Genomic DNA, 22,694 nt, shown 5'->3' with positions numbered 1-22,694 from the left:
AGCACTTGGCTCTTCACCCTTGCAATCCGACTGTTCATCTATCCGATTTTGATCCTGGCTCGTTCGTCAAGAATCTTGGAGTGCTACCTGGACCTTCTCTTTGGTAGTCGCCTCATCCAGGGGACGCTTGCTCAGAACCTTTACCTCTTCACCAAGAAAGTTGGCGATGGTCTTATAGAGCTCGGGAGCTCCGTCCTTCGTCCTTGGCTGCATAAGGTCATGCAGCCCGAAGATCAGTTCTCTCAATTTAAAGAACGCCTCCTTTCTTTCTATGTCGTGGTGGATCTGTATTGATCATCTATTCACAGTATGCCCCAAAGGGTCAATCTTGGTTTGGGCCTTTTGGCCACTACCATCCACTCTTGTCGCTCTTGACATCATGGCGGCCAAGGCGTACTTCACGATACTGCAGTCACTGGATGAGGACGAATGGAACGACATTCGCACTCCCAGACGCCTGTCCTGGGGTATCCCTCCTCTGAACGAAACTAGTTTTATAATGTCCATGTCCATTGTAAATGTGTTTGATCCGCAAGAACGATTTTAGTGTACCCCTACCCTTCTCCGCCAACAAAAAGATCGGCGAGCACTGCCTTATCCGCCACTTGAGAACGTACCATGTGGTAGTGACACATCTTTCTAACGGTGCTCCGGATGCTAGGTTGAAGAGAGAGGAGAAGTGTCCACGAATAAGCGGTCTTCATGAATCGAAACCTAGACCGTGAAATAATGCAATGTGTAGATGGATGGGTCGGGACACTGAGAGACTATTTGCGGAAGTCCGATATAATTAGCATCACCTCGAGGACTGACTTACCGCGAGCGCGACATAAGATAGCAAAATGCCGGAAAGCCGAGAGCGTGGGAATCATCATACCATGTACACACTATCGAGAGTGTGACGGGCCGACTAGGATAACCCCAAGCATAGAGAGCAGTGCCAAGGAGAGAATATGGCTTTCAGCCAGGGAGTGTAATCAGCGAGAGCATAATCGTCGCCTAGAGACAACAAGAGAGGCCATTGGGAACCTACCAAAAGCTCAAGAGAGAGCTAGTTATCTGTACTGGGAGCCAGCTGAAGCGGCTCTACCGAGTGAGCGGACAGTCTGGGCAGCACTATTGATGCCCCTCACCCTCGACTACGGCTGGTTGGACTGTCGTTTGGACATGTCTGACTGGACTGTGGACTGTCGGAATTTAATTTCTAAATTTGAATAAATCCGATTAGGTAGAAGATTTACACGTCAAGGCGAATCCTAAAATATTTCTGCAAAATGATTGGTTATAAAGATCTGGTCTCAAGTTTGAGTAGAACGGTCTACTTTATGTCCAGAACATGATTTCTTGTCGTACAGTTCAAATTATATACTCTGAATGATAGAAGATGATACTGTTTGATGAGATGTCTGGATCGGTGGAAATAATGAGTGGATGGGAAAGACATAACCGGATATTCGGGAGTGGGTGAACGGGTCAAGAAATAAGCGGCACACGTGCGCTTGGTTTCACAAAAAAAAACGGCGTATAGTGTCACTAATCCACGAATCTCTCTCATTCGTTTCCGGGAATTCTAAGTAGTGGCAGCTCTATATCGCAATTCAAATCGAAATTCAGAAATCGGGTTTTCCTTATCATTAGTGACCGCTCATTTTCAGCTAATCAAAATTAAATTAATTAAAATTTTTATTCCTTGGGACATAAAGTAGCATATGCACCATGGTCGAAAAGGGTTATATCCCGGGGGTGCATAATATACTATTCTGATCTGAAATAAATTATATGGAGTTTAATATTTCCGAGATACGAGATATTTATCCTCTGTGCTTATTTCCATCTGCTGCTATTTATCTTGAATCTTCGATTTCATTTGGATAAACTTGCCATTTCACCACGCAAAAATACCAATTTACTTTCCACAAATGTCAGTAGTTTCTTTCGGCTAGTAAATATATTTGGCAGGAGAATTTTCCTTTCTCAGTGCAGGAAGGAGTGTAGTGCAGTTTTTTGGTTTTTTATGTTTTTTTAATAGTTTCAGGAGACTATAGTAATAACATCCCAGTGCCATTTGGTTAATTCAATCCATAATAGGTCTTTTGGCAATTAATTATAAGTTTTGAAAAACTCTAAGAAAGAAGAGAAAAACATTTCTAGTACATCGTGGCCCACTTATCAGATCATCTTGAAAATTTCTTAATCCGAAAGATTTCGCAACATGCCATGAGCACAATCAATTGGAAACTAAGTAAAATGATTCTTATTAATTTTCAGTCGAAGTGGATACTTGTGCATGACTTTCTATAGAAGAGATGGTCATGTAGCAGAAGTGCAAACCGGGCGAGAAGTGTCCAGGGCTGAAGATGCCTGCAGTGCACCACATTATCAATCACACAGCGTGCCCTACCTCACATTAGTCAGTAAGTGACAATAATTAAATTAAATCTTAGTTTCGCTTGGTAATTCCTGATGGGTTCACGGCAGATATTGATTTCAAAGAAATTGAATACGACATAATACACTCGCATAGTGTTAAAATGACGAGAAGGGGAGCACAGTAAAGTGCATAGTTAGACTAACTGAAATATTTTTTTTTGGAGGAAGAAAATCATAGCAGTATCTTAAATAATTTAAAAAAGTACCAATTTATGAGCTGTCCTCGGTAAATACAATCACGAAAGAAATCAGTGTTCAAGGGCCAAGTACTTTTCGTGCATTTATCAAAGAATAACGATTGTTATTTCGAAGTTATTTTGCGCACTCCTAATACATATTTAAATCATGGAAAAGTCAATTTATCATTCATATTATCATTGAAAAACGAACATTCTAACATCCAATCAAAAATATACTTACTTTAATTATACTCACATACTTATTTCAAGTAAAACGAATACACTGTAACACTTTTCCTAATCTAGTGCCAGAGATCGATGATCGATATTATCCTCCACCGTTCTTATACTTCCATTCGGAACTCAGTTGAACGCTATTCACCAGGTTCGCTCTGCTTGGTGTAGAAAAATCCTGAGCTTCACGCTCGGGATGAACTCTGTTGTACGCTGCACGACTCAGCATCTGTTTGGCGTACACAATCCTGAGCTGTCCGTTTGGGATAATCTCAATTGTACGCTGAGCGGTTCACCAGATCAGCACTTATTGATGCAGAAAAACCTGAGCCATCAACTCAGGATAGAAACCTATCACGGCAAGAAGAGCTGATTCCACAGAGTTGACCCCTTTTGGGGAATCAACTGGGGCGACGGGCAGCATACCGCTAGAAGTGAAAAGTCGCCAGTAATGGTCCGACTGTAGCTGAATGATCGCAGACGATCTGACGTGTAAAGAATCGAGCTGTCCACATGGACTAGGCGTCAGTCATAGTAACAGAGGGTGGTCGCGCAGAGCTGCTTCCTTGTAAAGTTAGGTGAAAGACGATACTTTTGAAGATCAGGGGCCGAAGATTTAATATAAAGTGACTTGATCTTGTAAACCTTCATATACTTTTTTAGCATGATTCCTCTATGACCGTTAGCGTTTCGATTTTTCATTGTTCAATGCTTCTAAGGTGTGGAGGAAGATATCTTCATATAGTTAGTAATATGTTTAGAAAGGATGCTTCTGGAGGGAGTACCCTGACCCTGATGTTACCCCCGTTGTTCCCAAGTGCGGGCGAAGTTTTTGAGAGACAAACGGAACGATCGTACATCGGCCTTTATGCAATTAATGTTCTTCTAATGTCAAAAGTGACATGTTCAATCATTTTTTTGCACCTGATGGCCCATGAATTCTTGAGGTTCTCTGGCGATGGAGAACCATTATTCATTGAAAAACTTGCGTGTAAAACGGAGTGGGTCCTTTGAGACAGGAGATCTTCCCTGTTTGCGCAGTAAGAAATTCTCTTGTAAATTGTGCCAATTCCCGGAATCTCATAACCTTCGTTGGATATGGGGTGCTGGTGACGTCATGGTCCCGGCCAACCCTCTGTTACCAATGGGGAGCACATTCAGTGCGGGTGTACCCCTATTAGCATGCCTGCACTGGCCTGAGGTAGTCTATTTCTAAGTTGCTGACGTCTTTGCTTCTCTGGGGCTGTTATCATCTGCCGTTACCTTTCGTCATAGATGCCATCTATTCCGGATACCTATAGCCGGTCAAAATCTTGGTTGTTCATGTCACTCTTTATGGATATACCAACTGCTCTGGAAGCCAACTATAAGCTGACCTGTCTGCTGATGCCCGGATAATGTGACTAGTTTACACATAGCATCTTAGACTGTCGCGGTCTTGCCTTTCCCACTCTTTAATAGGCATAGATCCATCGGAGAAAACCCTAACTTCACTATTGAATCTTTTCAACTCTCGTATCTGATCTTAAACGTGTTATTTTGTTTCCCTGCAGACATCTATATTCTTCCATGGTCTGTCTGTTGTTCCATCCTTTTCTGAGGTAGTTACTTAGACACATCAGTGTGTTGTTCCATCAGCTCATGTTCATGTTCTCAGTTCTTTTATAAATATACATTTTTCAGTTGTCACAAAATCTCTTAACCACTTCTCCAAAGCGCTATACCATTAGGTGATATAGCGAACGGCAACCATGAACTGCAACTTTCGCTTCTTCTATTTTGGCTACCGCCAACTCTCCGAGTCTAAGTTGAAGAAGGAAAATAGCTGCCATGTTTGTGGTCAGGATTCATGTCCTCAATCCCATTTTCCTTTGGGTTCGTGTAAAATAACTTTGTTCAGACCCCTGCACTCTCTATCGTCCCGTCCACTAACCACGGTTTTTGGAGAAAAGCTATACTTGTGTACACCTTACCAAATATCCTACAGTCAATAGTCAGGGCGCTTTTGTGGTGATGTAAGTTAAACTAAACGATTTCGATCCATCTGTTAGCTCACCTGTCATGTTCACTCTTCTCCCTTTTTCGTTCCTCTTCTCGCTCAGCTGCTCCCTGAGTCTCGAAAGGAAATGTTAAATTGATATTCGGTGAAGACCTAGTGAGATTTTTTTCTTAGAAAGCTCTCGAAACAGGCGGCCTGTGACTGCAACCTATCCGTCCGGAGAGAGTCGTGAGTTTTTTCTGTCCATAAAACTGTTTGTTTCAGCCCCGTCCAGTAACAAGTGGATCTCGAAATTTAGCGAGCTCTTTGGACTTTTGATTTCTTGAGGAGTGATTTTCCACTCCGAATATTTTTTCAGAATCACCTCAAGTATCAGAGTCTCACCTGCTGCCTGAAGGGAGTCATTGCCGATTTTTGCTCATGTGTTTAGTCGGTTGGCGGAAAAACTACAGGTGTCGGGCTCGGGTCTTAAGCGTTTAAAGCTTGTACACTCGCAATATTTCTCCCAACAGAATTTACCTGGGCTCCTAAAGCCTTGAGTCTTCTATTTCGTTTCGAATCGACGTCATGCCGCCTCGGTCTACTTCTGATTACTCTTTTGCATCTCAGTCCTATCTCTCTAAAACTCTCAATGGGCTGAACGTCCGTGATAGTTGATTAGAATAAATCGCGGAAGGCGTTTAATATTCAAGAGTACCGTAATCAACGTATCCCTTGGAACGGGTTGATGTCAGTTGCTTAGCTTGAAGGTTGGGAAAATTTAGTTACTCATTTCGGTTATTTATTCTCAACAAATCGGCGCTTTATGTGGCCTCTGCAGGAAGTAAATGTCATTCAGAGTCGCAGGAATGCTATTCCAGATCTCCAAAACTATCAGTAGATAGCGGGACCTTATATGTGTCAGCGCGATAATTACGTCCGACCAGGACTTGTTGAGCAAGTGCCTGCCATGTGTGTCGCCAGGACTTGACAGACATATGTTCTGAAAATTCGACAAAGGGGCCAGGTACAAAGGGCTGGCAGTGTTTACGGGCTCCATTCATGACGAACGATTATGATCACGTAATCTCATTTTTCGTCCCGATTACTCCTCAGAGAATGATATTATCTAACAATTTCACAATTAAACGTGACATCAGTATTATCGGTATTAGTACAATCTACCAAAATCCAAAGGGGCCAGTTAATAACGTCTCTAAAAATATCGGTCCCACCCAAAACTTAGCCAACCCAATCCGAGAGCGTAAGCTAGAGAACGAAAATAAAACACCCATAATTGATGGGAATATCATATCTCAGCACTTGGAACACAGCTACAAGGAACTTGTCAAAGAATATGGCAAGGAAAAATGCAACAATAGACCGTCCTAACCTACAACTTAGTAGGAACGTGAGAAACCCATAAGAGTCAGAGTGAGAAATGCCAAAGAAAACGACGAAAGTGAAAAGATACAACGAGCATCTCTGAGACATAGCCACTCCCACCCTCAGGAATAGTTTCTCCGACCTCGAAAGTACTGAAAACAGCATGTCAACTGGTGGACATGATAGGAATAACAAGGGAGCGCCTGTCGTACTTTCGGCAGGTACACAAAATCAAACATACCAATCGCCAACCAACATGAGTGGAGATTTTAAAGTCACAGACGTTCTCGAGGCCCTTTCAGATCTCAACCTACAGGAAGTTCAGATACTCAAACTATCAAAGGTCACAATCAACCGTGGAAGTAGATCCCCCAGCTCCTACTTTCTAGTGCAGCTATCCCACGAGAGCAAACTCATCAACCTCAAGAAAGACTCTTCACGCATAGGACACGCGAGTATCAACTGTGGGCTCGAATTCAGGTGTGTTAAATGTTGAGAATCCCACGGCCCTAACAAATACTCCTTTACCAAAGACGGCAGCAGAAAACTACTGAAATGTGCCAACTGTGGTGTTAATGAACACCCCGCTGATAACAAAGGATATCCATACCATAAAAACTCTATCAACGAATACAAGAGGAGAACCAATGAAAAAAATCAAGAAATACAGGAGGGAGTAGACAGAATCGCCAGGTAAGTTGATCCTAGCTTCTCGTATATTAACGCAGGTAAAGACCACCCTGCCAACCACTCCAACCATTAGCGTCTTACTAGTCAGACCACCAAACTCAACCTGTCAACGGAAATCGTCGGCCAGACACCACCCTGCCGAAGTGGCCCCAAGACTTCTGAAGAGGCATCAGAAAGGAATAAATGAAAACAGAACTAAAATAGAAAATTAAGTAGCTGAACTACTGGCCACTCATACGCAGAAGTTGCCAACTTACGTAGATCTAAACACTACTATAATCTCGCATATCCTAACCCGCCTGGGCATCTCTGTCATCCCGCAATCAAATGGCCAGTATAAACGCCTCTTAACATCGATGTCGGTAGCTCACTGGCTAGGTGCAAGCCTAGCGTTCTGAAAGTTGTAGGTTCGATTCCCCGTTGAATTGAATTTTTCAACAGATACTGATGAGCAGGAATTTAATAATGGAGCAACCGCGTGTACCAGCATGATTTTTCCTATGATATGCTATATCACGCCTATTGATTTTCGTAAATGGGATGAATTCATGCCCACAGTGAATAATATTTTTAGAATCAGAGCTAACCAATCTCTACCACAGTTGGTAATTGGAATCACCGCAGATATAATCATGGGCAGAAGCCAAGAGAACATTGCCGCTGCGCCGGAAATAAATGGGAATTATGACATATTAGATCCAATAGAAAAATGGAACGTCATAGGAGCGTATTACGATCAACTTCCCGAGACACATAAACATAGTTACCCAAGTGACAAAACTGATTGACGATAAAATTAATCACATTAAGGAAGAGGGTGCTGATAAGACAATCAGAAATGTGATTACCACAGAATTCACGGACCGTAGGACGGCGTTCAATCCAACAATTGAGCCTAACGTATACTCTTTCTTCACCACCCCTGGGCAAGTTGAAAGCATCAGAAAGATACTCCCCAATAAAGCATCTACTGGCAAGGATGAAATACCCGACATTGTCCTTAAACATCTCATAGCAGCCCTTCTGAAGGACTGCACGACAATATTTAACACCACCATAAACATAAAATATTTCTCAGAATCCTGAAAAAAAAACCACGGTAATTTCCATTCACAAAAATGAAAAACCCACCAATAATCATTCCAGTTACAGGCCCCTCAACCTAACCCTAAAGATCGGCAAAATATTTAAACAGTTGTCAATAACGTCTTATTAGTCCACTGTAAAGGTAAAGACATAATGCCGCAGACACAGTTTGCATTCAGGTATCAGCATTGCACAGCACACGCAGCTAACAAATTCTTGTCAGACCATAATGCCCTATTAAACTAAAATGCACTGGTTGGAATCACTCTGATAAACATAGAAAAAGCCTACGTATGGATCGAAGGGTTAATTTCCATTATAATGAAAAAAGAGTTTCCTCGTGAACTCATCACGATGGTCCGGAATCTAGGAACAGTTAGAGACTCTTGTCAACAAAACCGACAATTATTATGCGATATGGACCTTGAGAATGAACCCATGCAAGTGCAAGACGATACTCATCAGAAGGTCGTACGGATTCCTAAGCAGACACAAGGCCAATTGAATCGAAACGTTTCTGATCTTCATTTTCCACCCAAACATTAGGGATAAAATAAACATCCCTAGCCGCAACATGGTTAAATACCTGGGGATGAATATAGACTCCAGGTGCATAGGGTGCACCAGATACATCAACATTCAGCTCTCTAGGGTAAAAAACAGATATAAATCACTTAGAAGACTCTTCCATAGCAAATAAATTTCCAAAAAAGTGAAAATCTGCTGCCTACTGCTGAACACATCATCCAGCCAAATCGAGCAACTAAGATGCTTCCAGAGAAAATGTCTACGTGCCTGCTTCTGCCTATATTAATCAACCAAAAGTGGCTACCATAAGACGGTCAGCAATACGATTCTGTACGATGCTGCCGGAATTCCCAGGGTCGACAGTTCACCGTAAGATTGAACACCGACAACTACACGATTCAGTGCATCTCAGATGTGGACCCAGTGACCACCTCTCAGGTAGCAGTAACGGAATACATTCAACCCCACGCATTCTCATTATTCGACAGCCCGAGAGTTATTCACGTTCTGAATAACATCCCCATACTCTACCGCATTAATCGACATTCAACTAATAAGAAGCTTCCAATGAAATGCCAAGATATTGGAAGACTTCAATACACCACCTCGATCCCAGATATAGACTATATGGATAGACTGTCATCCCACAATCACATCACTGTAAATATTAGACTGTAAGATATTTATATGTATATTAAGATTAAGGGAAAAAGATGAAGATACGGTGCCTTTTTTATTCAAAATTTTTTTTGAACGGCGGGACAAAAAATATGATGTTGGGAAAGTATCGGATTTGACGAACAGCTAAAAAAGAATGTGTCAACTACATGACCTAAAGTCAAAATCAGATTGGAGTCTAGAGATACCATAAGCGGGTGCCCTAACGACTCATAATTGTTCCCATAGATACTAAAGTATTTTTTTATAGAGATTGTTTTTTACCTATAAGAACCCCAAAAAATGTTACAAAAATGAAACAAACGTTAAACAAAAAGTCAGCATTGGATTCGCTAGTATCTATACGTATGTATGCATTCATGGAGGAGTAGCAGTATGGCTTATATACTACAGACTTGCTAAAGTGCAGAGATGATTTTGGATCTGACATGATGCACGTGAGGAGAGGAAGTCAACTGGCTATGCATGAAAGCTGTTGACACTATTTACGAACTCGACAGAACAATCTAGGAGGCCAAGTTGCTGCAGGATAGACATGTCAATGGCATTGATGAAGATCCTTGTCCTGAAGATAATGGCTTCGATATTATTGATGTTAAGCTGCAGACGATTAGCCACACTCCGTGATTGACTGAGTATCTTCGGTATTGGGATTAGTAAATAAGTACTATTGATTAATCATAGTGGAGAGTAGTGACACCCTTCCTGGATGCCTAGTTATCTCTAGTAGCCGGATGTAAGCGTTTCGCCCATAAATAGAAGTGAATAAAAGCAGGAATTAATTCAAACGCAGGTATGGAGACTCCCTGTCTTCCGCCTGCCACAGACCATGAAGGTAGTTAATTAGGCAGAACAAGTGCTTCCGAACCGCGTCCTCCTCCCAATCCCTTAAGTTAAGTTAGTTAAGGGAGTGGAAATGACATCTGATAAACAAGAAAGGATTGTATTCTGGGGAAAATTACGTTACGACATCATCCGATGTCTCACATAAGAAAAGATCCACTAAATAGTACGTAAAAACTCCATCATTCGCGACCAAAAATCGTGCTTCATCAATTTTCAGTAAGAATGTTTCATAGGAATCAGAGAATTATGCTTCTAATTCACAAATTTTGAAGTTTCGAACCAATCTTCATGAAACATTTGTTTTCTCACGGATTGAATCAGGCCTGGACTATACTTGATCCGAATCCTTATGCTGTGAAGCTAGATAAGATTAGACATACATTAGACTTCATCCATTTTTTCGATACAGCAAGATACCTAAAATGTTCATACCTGAGACAGCAGAAATCCAAACAGCTACGTTAAGAAATGCTCCATTGGATGAAAAATTGATGTTTCTGCTTGTCATTGACCGCGTTATGGTATTTCCGATCCCCTACTTCCAAAAATATAATATCATATATGTAAACTTTGAAAAGAATTGTACATATTTTCTTTTTTATTTTGATGATCCTATCATTCACCGATGTGAAGTAAAACGTACAAAAAAATTTAACAGTAAAACGGATTTTTTGATGTTTAATGTTTCAGCGAGCTCACCGGAGCCTCGTCAGTGTCCTTACCTCGGAAAATTTACAGTGACAAGTGTCAATCGAAATCAACGGAACATTCGCGAGGATCATCATACGTCAGATGATAAAAAAGATGAGAGTCGGATTAGACACTCTGACGATCGTAGAGGACATGCATTCGATTTCGATACTGGAAAAAAGAGGGCTAACAATGAGTATCTGAGACATGAGACGTCCGGGAGAGGAGTAAGGTCAGAAAGAACAAGTCGAGCACATGACTCAAAGGTTGTGAAAAGAACGAGAAGAAAATCTAGATCAGAGGGACTTGATGCGATCAGTAGAACCCGGTGGAGTCCGGTAAATGAAGACTTTAATATTAATCCTGAAATCCTGGGAGGGAGTCACAAATTCTCAGATTTTGAGGATGAATCGACTATGATTCAAATACAGGACGATTACTTTGGTGATTATAAAATAGAGAAACCTGAAAAAAGATCCAATTATCTTTCTTATGAAGACATTTTGAGATTTAGAAAAGATGTTGAAAGTGATAACTATGATGATGACTTTCTCGAAAGAAGAGAAAAACGAGAAGAGGAGAATACAGAATGTACCTCGGAGGTAACGACTTTAAATGTCGGATGTTCAACAGCTGATCGAATGGAATTTCAGAATGACTGTATAGATGAAAATGACGCGATTACCGGTGAGTAGATTTTAAGCAATAGAGCATTAATGTCGTTTTCCAAATCCGCAGAGCGTAACTATTGAAAAATTAGAAGAATTTTGACCTCAAAATTTTTTTGTATTAAGGAGTTGATGACTAAGAACACTTTTTTCTCTAATATGTATAATATGTATTTGTCAGTAAGATGTTAATTATGTGTTCGAGAAAAACTCTGCTATGAATTGTTTTCTGTCTGATTTTTTTCTACAAACTTGAATTTATGAAAGTGAAAGAATATTTCTCCTCTTTTGGTTCAGCTTATTCATGTCATGGAAGATGGTTCGATGCTGAAGGTACGCAGTTTGTGATAGCAACTCCGCTGGCACACAGAACCTCGTGGCCAAATGAAAACAATGAGCCCCAGGCATTTCATAACAGTAGAAGATTGTGCTTCATGTACCGTGAAAATGGTGGTGTCGTCAGTCTGACTGCTAGTACAATCGCATGTCAGAGAGAAATTCTTCCATCGCCACCTATGCTAGCATTTAACGCTACCAGTATCGGTAAGATTTTTTTTTTATACTGAATCCATATTTTTTACAAAAATCAAGTGAAAGATACTGTCTACTGTGGGTACTCTTTTTAATTGTATTTCCAAGATGTTGATGTAACTTGTGTAAATATTTGGGGCATTCCATGTCAACTCGACCAGCCCATGACGTCGATCCCTCAGATTTTTATCGCAATTTTTTATGAGGTTGAACTAACTGCACTTTCCACTTTTTTTCTAGGATTAGTTAGTTAGTAATTTTTTAATTCAAGCTGGAAAACTGGAAAGAAACACCATGCTGTAAAAATTTCAAAAAATTCCCATAATTTTGAAAAAATGAAAATATTTTTTTTTAATTTATAATAACGTGATAAGATTGTCGAGAAACCCATTTAGTAGGATAACTATCATATTGTTGAGGAAATTTAATTTTTTCAGAATTCTAATCATACAGTTCTAGAGCCGTTTCATCCGAATCCAATGGGAAGTTTAAGCAGTCATGATTATGTGATGGAACAATCTCAAACAAAAAAACTTCTTGGGAAAAACTAACTGATACTAACTAAAAACTGAAAACTAAATGAATTTAGTGCCATATGGTTTTAAATTTCCGTTATCTACGGAGATATTTCAAGATCGATGATGAGTGAAGTTCTGGACATGGTCATTTTGTCGCAATAGGGAAGGACCATTAGCTACTTCGAGATAGTTAATATGATATGAAGTGCTGACTTATTTTTTCTATAATTAAATAAGTGTTTGAACTCATTGGAGAAGAATGGACGATCAAACAGAGGATTACACTCCGTGGATGAAATGGGACCATGAGTTGTGGAGTGCTTTTTGGATCTCAGCTTGTTCATACCTTGTTTCGTTTTGTGTTCAATATCTATATGGTCCATTGAAATACTCGACTGGTTATTCAGCCATACATGCTCTAGTATTTCACACATATTCCAATGGTATTCGCTATTATTTAGCATCCAAACTCTCCGTGAATTCTATGACACATTTTCATTTCTAACTTGTGAAAGTTCCTCTGGCTACTGCGACAAATCTTTTATAAATTACAAGATTACCGAAGCTATTGCTCCATTTACAGTTCTGATATATTGCGGTTCGAGCCTGTCCACTTTAGTGCATTCTTTATCCCACCATTTAACTGTATTTTTATGAAGTTTAGGTGAAACTACTCGTTTAAGTAGTATACATCTTGCAAAATTGATTATGACAATATTTATGAAGTATTGATATGCTTCCATTAGCTTCAATTCATCAAAGGTAACAGACAAAAAAAGGGAAATGATGCTATTACTAATTTTTCTAGAAAACCCCAGTTTGTTCTGACTGACGTAATCCTAAAAGATTCCTTGATATACAGGATGTCCCATTTGAAACAATCCACCTGAATATCTCCTGGAAGAGGCAAACGTCAGAAAATGTTCTGAGACAACAGTTGTAGACATTCGAGGTGGATATTTGACGCATGCATTTTTCAGATTTCAAGATCATGTTTGCAAGCTGCAAACATAACCAGCTTTTTTTTAAACGGCAATCACATTTTTTACTCCAATGAAACTTGGTCACCTTGATGAGTTGTTTTCAGCCACCTGACCAGTGATGGCAATCTCTACTATTTTACTCGGAGAATGCGACCCCAATGAGTTCTGGTGTCGAATTGAAGATTTAGACTTTACGTAGTGGTAAAGTTTGCTCGCATCCATTGCGCTAGAAGACTGAAGAAAAAGTGGAGCAAACATGGATAGAGGTGCATGCAATCATGTGTTCAGTATTGCCACCGTTGACTTGCAACCACAATTCAATTCTGCGGCGAAAATTTCCAACAACCCTTCGCAGAACTTGGCGCGTAATGCTTGCAATAACCTCTCTGATATGTCTCTGTAAATTCGCCGGAGTGGTAGGCCGATTCACGTAAACAATATCTTTGAAAAAGCCCCACAGGTAGTGGTGTAAGATCCGGTGATCGTGGAGGTCATAAAATGGGAAGACTCCGATTAATCATACGATTCAGGAAGGCTCTATTCAGATGATCTGATTACACAAGAATTCTAGATAATTCTGACCAGTGGCATTACTATCAAAAAAATATATACCTGTCACTTCCTCATCGACGATACCGCACCACACGTTCACTTTCCAAAAATGCTGATGACCAATGTGTTGAGTCCAGTGAAGTTTTTCCGTGGACCAATAATGACCATTATGCCAAATCAATGAACCAGAACTCTGGAACGTTATCTCGTCACTGATGGCAACGTAGTGGAAAAAATTCAAATCTTCATTCAATCTTTGCAAGGCCCAATTACAGAAGTCAATGCGATTCCATTTGTCTTGTGCGGACAATCTACCAGATCGGAGGATTTTTTGAGCTGTGCTCTATGGTATATCTCAATTTTGTTTGATTTCTCTCAAACTAATGTGCGGATTCATGTGATTCATAGTGAGGATGACAACAGCTCGGGGATCATTAGGATTAACACCTTGTTGTTGTGGTTATCGTCGTCGATAAATTCGTCCTCTCCTACAATTTCGTTCAAAGTTGGGAATGACTGTGTGTGCCGCTGCCTGTCCTGGTTTCTGTAACTCCTTCCTTAGGCACTGTCCTAATACTAGTAAAATATCTACAATTTCCAGAAAGTTACAGGTTCTACTAACTCGATCATGGTGAAATTGAAAATCTTTCTAATAACAGAATTTTCGAAGTAATGGAGAATCCTTTATTATTGATTATATTCTTAAATACCGTTGATGAATGAATTGGCGAAGCAATCATCGTGAATCGTCATTTTGATACCAAAACTCATTTTCGTCGCATTCTTCTAGTGAAATCGAAGGAATTGACATGAATCATGAGGTAAGTGAAAACAACTTACCCTGGCGAAGAGGTTTCATCAAAGTAAAAGATGCGATTAAAAACAGCACCATATGCTTGCAATCTGCCAGGGAGCCTTCATTCTGGAGTGCTCGACGATTCTTTTGGGCAATGCAAGACGTCCGGCATGTTGCTGAGGTTCTTTGGGAGAAGGTATCATGAGGGGGGCGCCATCCATCACGACGATGTCCGTGAATTCCTTGGGAGGGTGGGTCGGAGGAAAGATATTTAGAAGAATGGGTTATCCAACGGTAGCGATATTATATTATTAATGTATTCAGGGAAAAAAAGACGGGGGCTTATAATCGGCCTCGTCATAAGGTATGCAGCCACTAACAACTGTTAATATTTTTTTAATTTTTATTATTTCTTACCCGTATAGCTTTCGCTTTTTATGGTCCTGCTAGAGCCCCCCCCCCCCCATTTTCCAGTTTTTTTTCAGGGGTTCTCTTCTCTCTCTTACAGTACCACGGAATTACTTTTTTCCTAGCAACACTCATTTGTGTTTATACAGAGAGAAACCTTGGAAAACCTCAGTTACGCAGCTGGCCGGTAATGCAGGGATTCACCAGTCGTACTGACTCCATAAACATAGTGGCTCTCTCCATCGGTTTAATAACTCTGATCCAAACCTCAAGAGTATCCTACACTGACCCAGGATTTTCCGGAATTACGATGGCATGCAAATATTCACTTTTGGATTTATGATATGAATTTTTATGCCGGCAAGTTCACCGGTTAGATGGAGATCAGAAAAATACTAGTGACGTTTCAAGAATAGATCTTTTCTTACAATGACAATAATACCTCCACGATAAGTTCACAAGCCTAAAAATCGGTACGATCTCTTATCTTTGATCTTCAGTTTACTCTCAACGCCGATGATGATGACATAGCCTTCCCACACGGAACAAACATATATCCCGAATATATATCTGAGAAACAGCATTTTTGGCCGAAAATATATCCCATATATATCTTTTTGGTATATCAAATGATTACATTATATGAGCGTTAAATATATATCCATAGGTTTCTATTAAATATATCTCGGATACTACATTTTTAGCGGTAACTATATCTGAATATATGCGGATATTATTCAGATATATCTTCAGAGAGATCATTTTCGACGCCGGTTGGAGGGCACATTCAATGTTGTCTCGGCGACTGTTGAAGCCTCTGCTATTCCAGTAGATGATCTTGACGACAGGCCTTGTTTACTCGCTTCTGCAATGAAAGTTATTTACAAGTAGTCAGAAGAGAAGTTTTTTCCCCAGTAAATGATTCACTTCGCCCGAGATTTTGGTCAATATATGTAAACGATTTTCCTTGGCTGAACCGTTGCCGGATATCTTCTTCTGACACTAGTTTGCGAATATTAACACTCACTCAAGGTTAACCTAGAGGTTCAACTGGATCAGTGATGCCAAACATGGAGCTTAATTTTGACAGTTTGGAGTTGACCAAAAAGTTGAATCGACAAAATGTCAATGTAATTGAAGTTTTATTTGTGTTATGTACAGAATAAATCTTGGATTATAGCACCAAATCAGTGGTGTAATCAATTATTGAAGAACTCTCTTTTAGATTGTTTTCCAATTTATTGAAAATTTGCAGTACAATTTTATTAATTTTATTTATAATTTCAGGACAATGTATGGAGGATAATGGCAGTCAATGTGTGCATTCCATTCATCTGCTCATCATGATTTTCGTCACTGTAACACTCCAAGTACTCAGGTGATTCTGATAGTGACCCACTATTAAAAAGGTCTTTAAACAAAAATAGAAACAATTTTTTTAACGGAATATGGAAAATATTCCAATGAGGTTTTTGTGACAGCAGTGCTTCAAAAGTGGCGGAAACCGTGTTTTTCTACCCAAATGAAATAAAAAAATCTCCAGAAGTCAGTCCCCATCGTACTGAAAATTTAAAATTAAGAAAAAAAAATTTCACTAAATAGTTCATATCAAAGGACATGAAAAAATAACACAGAAAATCGTGTGAAACAGCAAGATAATTGCCTATCAAATAAGACAGTGAAAAAGAATGAATAAAAAATTACAGAATATATATGCGAGCTGCTACTGTGGGGTTTTTCACTCGACAGAGAAAATATGAACTCAACACCTGTGACAAGTTTTCGACTTCAGAAAGTATGCAATACCAGATCCAAAATGCGGGATCGTGTGAAACCATACACGAACCATCATTGGAGAATATACATGAAAAGGTCGTATGATCGGCTGTCAATATGTTAATAATAGTAATGTAGATAAGCCAGTAAGTCTAATAGTGAAACAAAAATCATAAGAATCAGAATAGTAAGAATGCCAACAATGAAGAATCTAACACGCGTGCATTAATATGTATGCGTTGAAATGTATTCAAGGTGTATGTGATTGAATAGAATACAAATTCGGAGACGGTAAATAATCCAATAAAAAGAGAGTGTACCTTCGGAAGAATAAATGGACAAGGAAAAATAAGAAAGAATAGTCGAAAGAAGCGGAAAAGGAATAGTCTGAAAAGGATTAAATAAAGCAAAGCTTCCTGGTGATGAGGGATGCATATAATGTAAATTGCTGTAACTGTGATCAATTTATTGCACAAGAGAGAAATGAAATTGCAATCAGAATAAACGAAAATTCGATTTTCAATAAATGTTTTCTTAATTTTGCCTAGCTATTCCGATTCTTCTGTAACAGAAAAAAAAGTTATTCGGATTTTTTTAAAACGCAATTTCTTAGCGCATAGTGCTAAGAAATTCATATTTTTAGTCGGTATTTGGGCTATCCGGAAAAAATTTTGGTAGTTGCTTAGTAGATTCACAACAGAGATTTTACAATTTTCGGGCGGAGAAGCCACGGAATCTAAAAGAAATTAACAGAAATACAAATAAACTTTTGAAATGTGTTGACGAGATCCAAAATTATTATACAACACAGGGCAGCCTTGAATGGATCCCTTGGTTGTCTTGAATCCCTCAGCCTGTCAACTTTTTTGTTTTTGTTGGCACGATGAGTGAGTGACTAACATTTAATACAATACAAATTGAGTATCTACAGGAGAGCAGCGGGTGAATATTACTCATCTCTGTATAACTGAATAGCTTGCCCCCTAAAAAGTTCCCGTGGCGAATGGAAAGACCTCGTCTCCCTAATGCCGAGTACGGTACTCAGATAGGTGACAATGGGCATGCGTGGTCGTGAAGATCAGACATGGACAACCTCTAGGTTGCTCGGAGCAAAGTCATAAATTCGAGTTAGGAATCCAATAAAGTTTATAACCATGGCTACTATAAGGGTCCTCCTACGGCGATAGTGGTGACAGTAGTACGGGGTATTCATAGTTACCGTACCGTTGATCAACGGAAACCGCGAAAAGCTTAGAATTCGGCTGAGTTATTGAATTAAATGTAAGATAACTATTATCCATCGGAAAAAATGAAATTGTTTCGAAGATTCAACTTCCTGAATTAGTGACATTTTTCAACTCGTTTTTCGAATTTTTTGTCCAATGACGACGACCTTTCTGAAAAAAGATATGAAGCAAAAAGTAGCAGTCTCTGCAGTGTTTGCCAACTGATGTTATTTCCTCTTATAAAAAATGAACATTTTTTCAAAAATATTTTTTTTTTTCTTTAATTTTCTTAACTAACATTTTTACTTGAATCAATTTTATTTCTTGAATAAAAATGGTGAGACAACTGGAACATAACATTGTGGAATTAGTTCTTTGCCTCTGGAATTGAACAGGCCTTTTCCACATATTATTTGTAACGTTAGCTTTCAAAATAAATGAAAACGTCTTGGCATGGAAAATTTCAAATTCTCAATTTTTGACTCATTTCCCCGCTTTTTCTTTTCTTCAGCGAAATATCTCCTCTTTTCCTTTTCTTAAACGTTGTGCCCACTTCGATGGATTCCAGCGGACAGAAGGCCCAGCTCGTAAAGACCCATCATCTAATACAATAGGCTTTCCTCTACCCTTTGTTATGCACTAATAGAGGTCGGAGCACGACTTGCCCAGCCCTGATGACAATCGAGCGTAGGGAGCGGTAATATAACGCTTGGAATTCAGAAATACCATTCCTATATTCAATTAAATAAATCACAAAACTCTCGTCCGAATTACATCGTACAGAGTTTTTTCAAATCTATATGGAACTGTTTGATTTTTTTTTGTTTTATCGAGAGTGAAATGCGAAAATGTTGAAAAATATTGTTTTTAAGGTCTGCGAAAATGACTAATGAATCGATTTTGTTATCCAACGTAAAAAATGGTCAAGTTGTTAAAAGGAATACGTCAATTTGGTAGAAACCATATCTTTTGAAGAATATCTTTATATCCAAGAGATAGGATAGGATAGGGCAAGATCTTTAGTCGGGTTTTTCAGTGGTTCTGATTGGACTCTACAGAATATTATTTGAGAGCAAATCTTTTATCTTTCTCAGAAACGGAGATATTAATCGAGGAATCCTTTCCAAGTATACTAAAGTACAGTATCAATTCGTTTGTCACTACTAATTTGATTCTCTTGATTGAGAAGCCAATGTAATTCCTGATGCGATTGAAATCGATTCTGTAAGATCAAATGATGGATTTACAGAATCGATTTGATGAGATCTGCGGAGGAATCTTATTCGACTTCGAAATTTAACTGGATTGCTCAAGTAACAGCAGTAAACACCCAATATAATCATATGGTGATGGATACTCACTCATAAGACGATAAATTTTCCAATTGTCTCTTGTTTGTCTTTCAATAAACATATTGTACCAATGTTGCTCACACAAAAAAAAATGTCATTAACATGATATTCAATGGATTCTCGGGAAAACACAAAAACAACAATCAAACGCGCACAAAGCAAAATTAATTTTTGGTTATGAACCCACAATAAATCGTATATTGCGCTTCAAAGGTGTTAATTTCGTTTTTCACGCGCGTGGAATTTATAACCCGAGCTGACAGTGAATCTTCTCAAAGCGTAATATACTATTCCAGACGCAGTAATGGAGCTACCTGTGTATAATCGGCCAGTTAGTGTACTCAGAAGTTCCCATTATCCATGTTCTCGAAGGCACGTGCATATTTCCACTGAAGCTGGTAACATTCTCGAAGATAACACAGGCTCGATAACTATTACCTAATTACGCCATTAAACAGCACCAACTGAATCGGGCAGTAACAGTTATCCAACGGTTCAGTTGAGAGATTAGAATTGATCCAACTGAATGATGAGGTAATAGTTATTGAATTGCGAGTTGGTAATAGGAGCAGCACGAATCCAGTATGGCTTTCAACTAGATGGCGCTTTGAGTTAGCTGCAATTCGGTAACTATTACAAAATGCTCAGTTGCGTCAAACGGTAGTCGATTCGTGTCAACAGACAAATCGAATGAAATCAAATACGCATAAAATCCCCTAACAGTTGAATTAACTATGCCCGGTTTCGATAAAGGAAGGAAGAAAAAATGCTCGGGCAAATACGTCAGGTTTCGATAACCGAATCCTACTAATAGTGTGATAATCGATGGCGCTGGGGAGGAATTCCGCACTTTCCATGTCAACATTAAACTAATATTGTCGGTCAAGTCGGGTGGAAAACTTGCTTTATTTATGTTTCACTTGAATTGGTTTTCGACTTGTCTTCGCTTGTTGGACGCATAATAAGGGGTTGGGTGAGAATTAAAGTATGGCCGCCATGCATTCAAGTTAGTGCTCCAAAACTCTGAAATTAATTGGAAATCGAAATAAAACTTGGAGATTAAAAATTTAGAATCGATTTATTATTAATTCAGTACTCAAATAGTATTTTTCACGCCTAGGACGGAAAAAGGGAATCTGACTAATGCGACTTTATAGTCCGAGTCGGAGACGAGGATTATAATGCGCATGAGTCAGAATCACTTTTTTCGCCGTGGCTATGATGCTATTTTATGTCATTGTGGCCGAAAACGCGTTTTTATCCGAGCGAAGCGAGGTCAGAAACGCGTTTTACCGGCCGCAATGACATAAATAAATTTAAGCTGTCGAAGTAGTACATTTATACGAAGCTGCAAGGTATAAGGGCTATGCTCTGAATTAGGTGAGCTGGTCATTTTTTGAACTGGACATCAAAGCGCGAAGCCGATATACTGTAATCCTCATCCGTTCCCTTATTTGGCGCGAAATAGTCATTCCTAAACCAGATGAGGCTTCAATTGGGTACAGTTTCTACCCGCTGAAGCCATAAGGATCGGCTATTCAGTTATATAGAGAACAGTAGCGAATATCACTGATCGTGGTTGAATTAACGATAGTTAGAATTGAGATGACGTGCTGTGCTATAATATCGATGACTAACGAATCTCTTCAAAATTGTTTCAATCGTTTATCTCTTTATGAGTTCGTAGTCTTTAAGTGTAAGCACATGTGTTGTTTTTGGGGCCAACAACACCGTCACGTCCTCGTCATCGCCCTAAATAACGCAGCGAGCGGTGTAACTAAAGTGGATAAACGAATTCCAGACCCAGAAATGTAAAAGAAAATGAAAATCTAGAGAATATCGCTAAAAATTCTGAGCCGGACTAGGACAGATTAGCTAATGTGTTTCGACTAAGCCGTTACCAAGTTTTTCCCGGCTACGCTACGCTACGAAAAATAAATCATCTTGGCCCACGTACTGCATTGGCAAACATCTACAAGATGAAAATCATTTAGGCCTGGAATTTACTATCATCAAACAGTATTTCTTTGGTTACTGAAATCAAATAATTCTGTTCACTGGTTAGATCAAATTTAATAAAACAATAAAACGAATCAGAAAATGTCAGTTCTTTGCGTGTGCAAGATTGGAAATATCAATGAGTCAACCAAACGAAACGGTTGAATATCGATTGAATTCATTTGTGGAAATGAAAAATGAGAAACAGTGTATAGACGAAAAAAATCATAGGTAATTTGCGAGGATAGTATTATAACATATACAGAGTTTATATTGTATTATGACTTTTCATCTGTATAATAATTAGATGGAAAAGAACAAAATTCTCACTGAAATACTGCTGAGGATTTTTTAAGAATGTTGAAGAAATTGCAACTTTTTTATTTTAAAACTGAGCGAAAACATTTTTTTACCATTTTTACTGCATCATTAATAAAGTTATTGCGTTAAAGAATAAGTACATTAGTCAACAGGAATCTCTGATTGCAAACACTGTGAATTTGCTGATTAGTCTTCAATCAGTGCCATCAGTCGAAAAACATTTAAACAAACAAGCCTACCTTCAAAAAACAAAAATCCCATCCCTTGTCAGCATGAACTGTAATCAGTCTTGTTGCAGTGTTTATAATTAGATATTTTCCCAGTAATCGAAGACCCCTTCGTTTTAGCCATCCGTCGTTGTATAAACTGCACAAATCTATCTAGTTTTATAGATCCTGTTCAGCAGTGATTCTGAAGAATCTTCATTTCTCATATGCGTCCTCTATATATATATCTCGACATCTATTCCAAGTGAATAGATTTTTATAGGAATTCTATTTGTAACAATAATCACAAAAAAGGTCTTCATAGCGAATTCCATTAGTATGTTTTCGTTTTCAAAGGTTCAAAAAAAATTATAAAAAATTAAACTGGTAATTCGACTTATTATACCACACAACTACTGGTTTCACAAAATAAGTTTTTCAACGCACAATTATCTAGCCAAAACGGTAAATTCTAAGTTATCAGAAGTCATAGACCTAAGACGTAATAAATAGTGTAATTATAGTTGAATAATCAGGTACCTATTTATAGAAAAACGAGAAGAACATTAGATTTTACTATTAACAATTTTTTTAGATTGAAACAGAGGTAATAAGCTCATTGTGACAACAATCA

General features: G+C 38.8%; 1 protein-coding gene across 1 annotated transcript in view; it reads left to right on the top strand.

The window, feature by feature from the left end:
* Window positions 1–17,615, top strand: part of LOC105269359 (uncharacterized) — a 121,398-nt gene extending 103,783 nt beyond the window's left edge. Inside the window, exons 12-15 of the mRNA XM_011309517.1 lie at window positions 2,269–2,414; window positions 10,726–11,412; window positions 11,691–11,936; window positions 16,469–17,615. Coding sequence (XP_011307819.1) covers window positions 2,269–2,414; window positions 10,726–11,412; window positions 11,691–11,936; window positions 16,469–16,563 — 1,174 coding nt within the window. The 3' untranslated portion in view covers window positions 16,564–17,615. The remainder of the gene's footprint in view (window positions 1–2,268; window positions 2,415–10,725; window positions 11,413–11,690; window positions 11,937–16,468) is intronic.
* The last annotated feature ends 5,079 nt before the right edge of the window (window positions 17,616–22,694 follow it).

This window comes from Fopius arisanus, unplaced genomic scaffold, assembly GCF_000806365.1.
Source record: "Fopius arisanus strain USDA-PBARC FA_bdor unplaced genomic scaffold, ASM80636v1 scaffold00068, whole genome shotgun sequence".
Taxonomy (NCBI): domain Eukaryota; kingdom Metazoa; phylum Arthropoda; class Insecta; order Hymenoptera; family Braconidae; genus Fopius; species Fopius arisanus.
Note: the sequence above shows the minus strand (reverse complement) of the source record. Positions and strands in the feature narration are given on the sequence as shown.